Source organism: Arachis duranensis, chromosome 6, assembly GCF_000817695.3.
Source record: "Arachis duranensis cultivar V14167 chromosome 6, aradu.V14167.gnm2.J7QH, whole genome shotgun sequence".
NCBI lineage: Eukaryota > Viridiplantae > Streptophyta > Magnoliopsida > Fabales > Fabaceae > Arachis > Arachis duranensis.
In genome coordinates, this window is record NC_029777.3 from 81151308 (window position 1) to 81162319 (window position 11012).

The 11012-nt window shown below is 37.1% G+C and overlaps 2 protein-coding genes across 2 annotated transcripts in view; one reads left to right on the forward strand and one right to left on the reverse strand.

Annotated features, from left to right (window-relative positions):
* Nucleotides 1-5308, forward strand: part of LOC107494179 (uncharacterized) — a 5457-nt gene extending 149 nt beyond the window's left edge. Inside the window, exons 2-3 of the mRNA XM_021124859.2 lie at nt 3-2850; nt 3973-5308. Of these exons, the coding sequence (XP_020980518.2) occupies nt 3-2850; nt 3973-4905 (3781 nt within the window). The 3' untranslated portion in view covers nt 4906-5308. The remainder of the gene's footprint in view (nt 1-2; nt 2851-3972) is intronic.
* Nucleotides 5309-7656: 2348 nt separating this feature from the next.
* Nucleotides 7657-11012, reverse strand: part of LOC107494174 (uncharacterized) — a gene marked incomplete in the record, with an annotated part of 11254 nt that continues 7898 nt past the window's right edge. The window contains 1 exon segment of the mRNA XM_021124860.2: nt 7657-9745. Within this exon segment, the coding sequence (XP_020980519.1) occupies nt 9701-9745 (45 nt within the window).

The following is an 11012-nucleotide window of genomic DNA, read 5'->3' on the forward strand; positions in this document are numbered from 1 at the left end:
AGGAAAATTGTTGTCATTTCAATCAGAGGGTGTTACAGATCAGTTTGCAATCACCCATTCCTTGTTGCCTTTTTGGGGTTCTTGTTTTTTCTGTATAGATTTCTTCCATTTCTGTTCTCTATTTTGGTGTCTGCATCCCCTGTCTTAGTCTGCACTGCTGTACTGCTTGGTACCCTCCTCAGTTTCGGGCAGCCAAATGTGCCTGAAATTGAAACAGAAGAAGAGAAGGTCACTCATGGCATCTCGTCCTTCCAAACTGGTTTCTCGGAAGGTTATACTGTGGTTTCTCACAGAGATGACAGGTATTTTGTGAAAGGGTATTCGGAGATTAGAAGTGATGTAGATGACAGTGGCATTGATGAAGCCAGTTTGTTGGGTGAGAAAGAGGATCATGGCTTTCTTTCAGATGCACTGCCAGAGCAAGAGAACTTCCAAAGTGATCGGCCTGATAAGAAATTGGACGAGGAAGTGGATAAGGAATTTCGCAGTTTTGAGTTTGTAAAGAGGAGGGAAACCGCAGAGAACATGAGGTCTGAAGGTGTTTCAAGTGACGAGGAAGCTATTGAGAAGCAATATGTAATGGTTGAAAATGTAAATGATGATGATGATGATGATGATATTTCTGAGAGTAAGAATGAGGAAACTCCAGGAGATCATGCAGACCCTTCAGCCAGTTCATCTTGGAAACAGGAGGAAGATAACCATGATGATGATGAGGAATCTGTGGAGTCGGGTTCAGATCAGGCCGAGAGCTCTTCACCTGATGCTTCTATGGCTGATATCATTCCAATGCTCGATGAACTCCACCCCCTATTAGATCCAGATGCCCCACAACCTACTCTTTTGTCCCATGTCACTTCTGGTGCTGTGTCTGATAAGTCTCAGCAAAGTGATGACGAGAGCATTGAGTCAGACGGAGATGCTGAAAATGGTGAAGGGGAGGATGGTCTTGACGAAGAGGGAGAAGAAACAGATGGTGGCAAAGAGGATGAAAGTAAATCTGCTATTAAGTGGACCGAGGATGACCAAAAGAATCTCATGGACCTGGGAACTTTGGAGCTAGAGAGGAATCAACGGTTGGAAAATCTCATTGCAAGGAGAAGAGCACGGAGAATGATGACCGAGAAGAATCTAATAGATTTAGATGTTGCTGATCTTCCGTATATTGTTCCACCCATAGCTACATCAAGACATAACCCGTTTGATCTCCCTGATGAGTCCTATGCTGCCATGGGATTACCTCCCATTCCGGGATCTGCTCCATCTGTTTTGCAGCCAAGAAGAAACCCATTTGATATTCCTTATGACCCAAATGAAGAAAAACCTGATCTTAAGGGAGACAGTTTTCAACAGGAGTTCTCAATGTTCAATCAAAAGGATTCTGCATTTTTTCGGAGGCATGAAAGTTTCAGCTTGGGTCCATCAGCATTTGGGATGTCCAAGCATGAAAGGCATGATATTAATTGGAAACCTATCTTTATATCTGAAAGGATGGATTCAGAGGGAACAAGCTATTCATCATTCCAGAGGCAATCAAGCGAAATGAGTGATTCAAAGTTGAGTTCTGTTCCAGATACTGAATCAGTTAGTTCCATTGATCAGGATGAGAGGAAACTCGGTGAGCAAGACCTGTCTCGAGAAGCTGTAATAATAACTGATGCTGATCATGCTTCTGATGGTGCTGAACATGGAAGCCAACCCTCCGGAGCAAATGATTATGTTGAAACTGAGAATAGCACCCTTCACCATGATGAAGCTGAAATATTGTTGGGTGGGATGGAGAATCCTTCTGAGATGGAATTCTATCATGACGCGAGTGAGGTTGAAACCCCCAGGCAATTAAATGCTGCGGAGACACAGTTGAGAGGTGAACCAAATGATGATGACAGCAGTAGCAGCAGCAGATCAAGCCATTCTTCAGTATCAGAAGTGATTGACAATATACCTGATGAAAAAATGGAAAAAGAAGCAAATATTCAGCATCAAGATGGTCATCTTGCAGAATCTAGAGAATCTAGACTTTCAACTCAAACTTCTGGGGAGGAATCTAGAATTTCAGCTCAATCTTCAGGGGATGAATCTCATTTCCATAATGCAAGTAATGAGGTGGAAGACAATCAACATGTAGAACCTGTGTATGATTCTAGTCCACCTGCTGCTGAAAAGCTTGATTCTTTTCCTTCAATGTCTTCTGATTCAGCCATGGAGACTCTTGAGAGGGCAGTGCCTCCTGTTTCGGTTGAAATGACGGCTAATTTGTCAGATATGGAATGTAAAGCACATGATGAGAGACTAGAGGGTAATTCTTCTGGTCGTGTAGAAACTGAAGCAGCCCCTTCTGAACCACATACTGGAGTAAAAAATGAGCACCATGTTCCTGCAGATAGGATTTCTGCAATTTCGCCAAATTCTGTTCATCAGAGTGCACCTACTACACCTGAGTTTCAGGATTTTGATTCTCCTGATTCAAACTATCAAATGGCTTCTGAAAAGTTGAATATATTAGATGATAAATTCGTGGGAGGAGGTCCAGAACCTGATGAAGTACCAAGATTTGAAAATGCTAATATGCCTGATTCTGCAGTACTAGATTTACAGCATTCACGAGAATCTGTGCAAGCTCCTGCAGTTCATCCTAGTGTTCGTTCTGAAGATGAAGCCTTATTGTCAAGATCCATGGAGCAAGGCAACATTGATCTTCGCCAAGATTTTGACCAGAAAATGGCTTCGTTTACATCAGATAGTCAACATGAAATTGATGTGAAATCTCCCTCTAAAATGGAAAGTGTGCAGTCAAGCTCAGATAAATTAGTAGCTGGAACATCTTCCAGTGGTCATGATGAAAATGAGGTAATTTATATTATAGTGTTTCCTTCCTATCTAATATTCAGTCCATTCAACTTCTTTTGCTGTAAGGGTCCCACTGTTTTTGAATGCCAAACACACAAAGGAAAAATATATTCATCTTAAACTCTTTCTTGGAAGGTATTATTTTGTTGTTCTTTCATTTTTAACAGAGAAAACAATAGATTTGTTAATGATAGTTCCAGTATTCATGTAAATCCATTTGGAACCCTACTTGCTTGTTATGAACTTGCCATTGAAGTTACAAGACTGTATCAGTAACCATTTTACTTCCAATAGGAGCTGTGTAGTTCCATGCAGACCTATTTCTTTATCCATCTAAATTAGGACAATTTTTTTTCTCTATCTCTTCTTTAAGATTCTCCATGAAGGTGTAAAAAACAAAAAGAAAAAAGAAGATACAGAAATCGTATCAATTTGATATTTAGAATCTATTCCCTGTAGATTCTTTGCCTTAAGTAAGTTAACTTATCTTAAATTGTCCGTCCCTTATGTGATTCCCAGATAGGGAACTTTTTCCAATTTTTATTGGTTCTCTCCAACCAACCCATATTTATGTGACTTTCATGCAGCATTTCCTGATCATTCATCCCTTTCCTTTTTTGTTTTCTTTCAATTATGCTCCTGTGAAAAGCTCAATTCCGATCTTCTACCAACACTGCTAGTTGTTATATAACCAGAAAATGTTAATCCTGTTTAGATAAGCTGGCATTAAACAGATCATTGTTATGTTATCTGTGACTGATTATCCACAAGTGTTTAACTCCTGCTAAACCAGCGGAAAAACTGTCTCTAGTAGTTTTTGTAATAAATAGGATGCTTATTACTTATTAGTCATATACATGTGGATTACAGTTTAACTTGCATAAGGTGGATGGAATTTCCCTATTCAAGCACTGATTATTCAAATTTTGTAGTCGTTGACTCTTTTACATGGACATTATCAATGAACATACTCTTATCCTGTTGTTTTCAAGTACCCATCAACATTATTGGTGACTTTAAATTTATTCTGTGAAAAATGGGCTTATTGATCCGATGATCTTAATTAGCTCTTAAATTAATAATAAAGTCTCCAACATTTTGCAAAATTCTGATGTTTTCCAGATAGAATCTGCGTATGATGTTGACACTTCCAACAATGACGAAGTTGAAGAATTGCATGATGCCACAGACCAAACTCCTCTAAATGTCTCATCAGCGACTTCTGAAATATCTGAGACTACTGAGTTCAATTCACCTACTGGCGAAGTGGATTTGGTAGTCATTGGCCATGAGGCTGTTGATAATGAATACCTCAGTGAGGCACAAGAACATCCAGATACTTCGGCTGAGAGCTACACGTCTCAAGCTACCGAAGAAAGTATCAATGATATAAAGGAAATTGATGAAGGATTCCTGATGGAGTTGGACACTGTTGGGGATTTTCACGTCAACAAAGACGGTGATTTACTTCATACTAACCACATGCCCGAGATCACAGCCTATATTGATCAGGAGATCCCTGCTCTTGAAGCAAGATCACTTGAAGATATTTACTTGGCCTTTAAGCAGCTTCAAGAAGGAGTGGATGTCAAGGAGGTCATCGTTCCAAGTATGATTAAGGATCAGCTTGAAAGTGAAGAATCTAAAGATAACTTGGAAGCTAAATCAGACCTTCATGTTGTTGAAGCTAGATCTTTGGAAGATATTAACACTGCTTTGATGCAAATCCAGGAAGGTAATCGACAGGAGCTGACAAAACCTTCGGATTTGAATGAGGGATCAGTCAAAGTGGAAGCAGATGGAGCTGGCTCAGCACAGGTGGGTGTATTTGCTGATGTAGCGGCCAGTACGGAGGAAGGGAACAGAACTCCAGGAGACGAATTGGAAAATGCACCTGTAAGTAGTTCCAGTAAAGAGGTGAGAACTCCAGAAGACAAATTGGAAAATGCACCTGTGAGCAGCTCCAGTAAAGAGACGAAATCTCACACTAGGAAATCTAGTTCCAGTTCCAGCTCCAGCTCCAGCTCCAGCTCCAGCTCAAGTGATTCAGACTGAAACTGAGAATTGAAAAGAAAAGAGGTTGAAGTTTCTTATTTATGGTGGTGTTTTATTTCTTTCTTCACTGATGATGGTTTGGGATCCTAGCATTGGCACTGACATGTGTTGGTCAATTGTAGTTAGTCAGGTGAGGTTTCTATAGTTTTGATGGATTTGGTTTCTTCAAGAATGATTTATTGTTGGTTTTATTTCTTGAAGTGTGGAGTTTTTTGGTTCAATTTTACCCTCTTCTGAGTGTGGCCAGTTTGGTTTATAGATTGAGAGAGATTATTTTTCCAACAGTTGCAAGTTGTGTAGTCCCGTCCCTAAGAAAAGAAAATTGGTGTATTGTACATTACATTACAATGTGATTGTAGAAATGTTTATTTGGAGTTTTTTTATTTATTTATTTATTTTTGTATATAGCAACTAGTTGTTTTCTGCTTTCGCTCTCATTTCTTAATCTCTTTTCAGGTTTGTTCTTCTTTGTCATTGATCTGTTAATTTTATGGTGCACCACAGAGTTCATTTGTGTTTGTTTATGTTTTCACCATTTTACTAATCAGTGAAATGGTGAGAATCTCTTGAATTGATTGACTTGTCTCATATCCCAATAGTTTACTGCATTTCTTTTTCAAAGTCCCAAGATTTATGATTATGATTTATGAGCCTTTTAGGTATCTGGAATGTTGGCTCTCATGTGGTGTTTTGTTGGTCAGCAATTCGGAATTACTACACTCTCATTCCCGCCCCTCTTTTTGTCTCTTTGATGGTTGGGGTCATTTTATTTCCCGCATTGGTATATATGGTCTATTATGAATGTAAGGGCAATCAAGCTTTTTCTCAGAAACTTGGTACCAGGCAATTTTAAAAATTTTCATTGGTTGGCTTCAATAATCTGAAGAGTTTAAAGAATCAATTTATTTTTATTAATATTTCACACAGTATGTTCTCTCCGTACTGGCTGAAGATGGAATTTCTTCACTTATTCATGCCATTCAATTGACTGTAGTCTAAGATTATATTGAAACAGCGCTGTGCTTTAAGAAGGGAAACGAGCATAAGGGAAAAAAACAGTAAATAATTATTTTGGTTGCCAATGTTTTAGCCAAATCCTAATTTGATCTCTAATATTTCAAACGTCCTATTTCAATCACAAAATTTTAAGCGGGTTTAATGTTGTCCCATTATTAAATTTGACATAAATAATTCGCATATTAAAAAACTAATAACATTTGATTTTCGTATGTAAATAAAATCAATCTATCAACAATCACTAGTAAAAAAATTTTCTTTGATGTTGAGTTGTTAATAATTGATTGTTAGGATTTGAAATTTTTTACACAAGAAATTGAGGAGAAGAAATATTACAAGAAGATTTTGGTTATGTTTTTCTAACACATAAAATAAAATATAACTTAACTAATATCATTATTAACGTCCATATCATTCATTCTGTTAACTATCAATATCAAATTTAACAGTAAAACAATATTGAACCTGTTTGAAATTTTTTGGGATAGAAATAGGTCGTTTGAAACGTTAAGGACTAAACTAGGATTTGGCCTAAACATTGAGGACCAAAATAATACTTTACCCGGAAAAAAATGAGTAATTCTCCCCATCCAAGTGATTTGAGTTACGCGTTTCTTTTTTCTCCCCCTTCCCCCTTCTTCTTCTTCTTCTTCTTCACTTCGGATGCTACGAGTCTACGACTTCTTCTTATCCTACATTTTTCTTATTTTTCAAGTTCGTTACCGTCGTCACCAATACCACCTCTTCATCTTCCTCCTCCTACTTCTATTGGAATTTCGTCTCCTCCTTCTTTTTTATCCTTCTCCTCCATAATCATCATCATCATCATCATAATCATCATTGATATCGTCATTGTCTTCTAATATATATTGTCTTTATCGTTATCATCGAATTCGAATTTATATAATGGACAATTTTTAGTTCATTTGGTATTATATAATGATTTTTTTAAGCTAATTTTCGGTTCATTTGGTACTATACAATTTTTTCGTTTGATAATATTTTCGGTTTATTCGAGCGCAGGTATTTCTGAATTCGAATTTATATAATGGTCATTTTCGGTTCATTTGGTATTATACAATAGTTTCGTGTTGATAATATTTTCGGTTTATTCGATCATCACAATCAGAATCAATAAAGATGTTAGCAAAATATTGGTGTTGTTAGTGATGACGATAATAATAATGGAGGAGGAAGAAGAAAAGGAAGGAAAAGATCAAAAAAATTCAAATAAAAAAGAAAGAGGAGGAGGAGATGGATGTAGTGGTATGGTGGTGGTGACGATGACGATAATGAAAAAAAGATGAAGAAAAAGGAGGAGGAGGAGAAGAAGGAGGAGGAGGAGAAAGAGAAAGAAGATGACGACGACAAAGTCCCGCAACGTAAACTAAACGACTTGAATGTAAAATTGCTTTGATGTATAGCAGGACTCAAAAAAAAATATTGGGTTATTGTTTAAATACAAAAAATATCTCGCAAAAATACACCTAGTTGTAGTTATTGCCTTATCGGAGATGGTTTAGTTGTCAAATTAGCAATACCTCTAAATCAAACAACTACAACAATTAGACGTATTTTCAATAAATCAAAAAAATATAATGTCAAAGATCTTACTTAGAGACTAATATTTGATTAATGAGACAGAAACTGCTTATAATTACCAGCAAATTTTCTTAATCACATCAATCAACGAATCATAAACACTTGAGCAAAATCAGTTTATTTGTTGAGTAAAGTACCAACATAGTTTCTGTCCATTTCTCTGAATGACAACACGATCCTTAACCGAAAACACGATCTATTTTGGTCCCTGACCCTGTGATTCATCTGCCAACACGATCCTTCTGTCACTTTTACGGCGAAAACTTGACGAAAATTGCTAATATGTGTAGGCAAGTGGTGATATGGATGGCTTGGGTGGTTACGTGAAAGATGGAAGCCCACGTGGCTAGGTGAAATGGACAGGAGCCTATCTGTCCTTATCCACAACACACAAACGCCGTCGTTTTAAGGTTTTCAGGCGTCTTTATTAGACGAGTCCGGTCGTCTCTCTCCCTTGTTTCGTGTATGGAACCCAGAACACCATGGCCAATAGCAGAGAACGTGGGAGTGGAAGAGATGCATCAAACGATAAGGAAGAACTAAAAGTGTAGTCCTAGGTTTATATTATAACAAGTAGATGTAGTCTTTTTTGATAAACTAGTTTACATACAGCCACAACAAACAGTCTTTTGGTTACTGTTTTGATAGCCTGTGTGAATTAAGAATCTATAATACTCTATTTATATTTGTGTCTCTAATATTGGTATAGGACTATATTTTGCCCACTTTTGGAGTCACCTTGTGCACAAGATGTTGACATTTGGTAACTGTATGAAGTTGTCAATGTTACATATTATTGTTAGTTATTACTGGATTGTTTTTCATGAATTACAAGAATTGGAGTATAACACATTCTATTTTTTTGACACAGTCAATCTTTTCCAAACAACCAACACAACTATTCCATTTAATAAAATCAGATTTACACTGTTAGGTGATACAACTATTTAAGCAACATGCACTTCCAAAACAAAAACATCATAGACCTATTAACTGCTATCCAATTTATCGGAGATAATTTGCAAATACAACTCCAAAGACAAACACAAGAGCCATTAATGGATAACTAACCCCTAATACATTTAACATGCCTAGAATTTTTCATCTGCAACTCTAAGCCAAAAACTCTATCCTCTAGCTTAGTCACTTTCTCCTCCATCGAAATAGCTGCATCCAACAAATGATTTTGCTTTGGATTCCAATCACGAAGATTGTGATCATTTATTTGCTCCTCTTCAAACAGTGAAACATATTTATCCAGCCATAGAAAATATTTGCAATGAGATTCTGCAGTTTGCACAGTAAAAAATGGCAAAACTAGAATTGCAATGAAGAGATGCTTGCTACAGATCTTAACAGGAATAAGAACATAACTAATTATTTCATACCTTGAAATATGGGCATCCAAAGAATAGCCTATTAGGGTTTGATTGTGTTGACAACATGAATAGAATTGCATAAATCCCACAATTGCATTTTTGGGTAACGAATCTTTTTTTCTTCCTCGCTCCAGCACTGCCAACGGAGCTCACAGAAATACTCCTATCCTCATCATTTGACACATCTCTTCCACTCCCATACTCTCTGCTATTGCTCATGGTGGTCTGGGTTCTATACACGAAACAAGGGAGAGAGACGACCAGACTTGTCTAATAAAGACGCCTGGAAACCTCAAAACGACGGTATTTGTGTGTTGTGGACGAAGACAGATAGGCCCTTGTCCATTTCACCTAGCCACATGGGCTTCCATCTTCCACGTAACCACCTAGGCCATCCATGTCATCCACTTACCTATACACGTCAACAATTTCTGTCAAGTTTTCGCCGTGAAAGTGACAGAAGGACCGCATTGACAGATGGAGCACAAGGTTAGGCACCGAAATAAATCGTGTTTTTGGTTAAGGATCGCGTTGTCATTCAAGGAAATGGACAGGACCGGGTTGATACTTTACTCATATTTGTTTACCCCTAACATTATATTCTTGAGTCAAATGCGCCATTACAACATATATAGATCATTAGCTACTACTTTTTTCACCTTCTTAATTGTTGCTCTATCTAAAAGGATGATACATTAGTATATATTATCCTTACTATTGTTAGGTATAATGTGACTTATGACCTACAGTGCTAATCACTTAAAAAAAAAAGAAGAAAAAAACTAAACAAAAAGAAACTACTGCTTGTGCTTCTTGTTGGCTGGTCCGGAAGATGTCCTAACCTGCAAACACATTGTGGATGACACAAATAAATGAAGTACAAGAATCATGTCTGGAAAACACAGAAAAGAATTACATTAGACAAGACCATGTAAGTTCCTATGATTTTCTCTTAACTTTGAAATTATGGACGGTGTACACCATTTAATCTGCCTACCAGAAAGTAGAGCAACGGTGGACAACAAATAGAGATTTCATTGCAATGGAGCGCATCATTCATTTCTCAGCATATAGTTTAACAAATCAACTTCAAGTTGTTTGATTGTGTTTCAGGGAGAGAAAAAAAAAATAGGAACATCATCACATTTAAAATTAGATGAATTTATATTTTAATATTGTTCTTTCATGTAACATCAGACAGGTTAGATCTCTAATTTGATCCACTCCTTATATAGGGATCTATCTAGTGAGAACAGTGCTTTTATATAAATATAAGATGAAAGAGTCAATTTAGATCATATAACCATATATGAATGACTACGATTAAAGTTATTAAAAAATCACATATTCACGAAAAGAGTTACACAAGTTTATTTTTCATTTTCTTTTATTAAGTACACAACTTTAGGTTTTAGTCTAGACAAATAATGCAAGATCCAAGGGCCTAAATTTGTTCTATGCTCACTCGATCTCTGTTACGGTTTCTCTAGTATCCTTACTGTTAGGGCAGAATTGAGTGTAGAAGATAAGGGTAGAAGGGAAGAACAGAATAACTGAACAGGATATTATAGATTTAAATGAAAGAAAAACAAGAATAATTGACTTTCGAGAGGTCAATTCTCTCCCTCTAGATTTTCACTCCACTTATTTCCTGCCTACTAGCTTTCCCAGCCTACCTATTTATAATATCTAATCCTATAACTACTGTCCTAAAGATGTGGAGTTTCAGAATTTAAAATTTAGTTTGCTACTTTTTCTCCTCTCCTTTTATAAGTATATTTAAAAGGAGTTAAATCCCTATTATCTCTCTGGTTTGTTGCAATACCCCCCCCCCCCATGAAGAGCCACCTTGTCCTCAAGGTGGAAAGAGGGAAATGTTGTCTGTAATGTTGCTGCTGACTCCCAAGTATTCTCGAAATCTGGCAGTTCTTTCCATTTGATAAGGACCTCAAGATCTCCCTGATTGTTGTAGCGGCTGTCAATGGCTTGTTCAGGTTCTACCAGCAATTCCCCTTCTTCAGTGAGTGCTTCGGGTAATGGTTGAGGATGTAAGGAAGGTCCAACACTTTTCTTCAACTGGGAAATATGAAAAACAGGGTGTATTCTTGC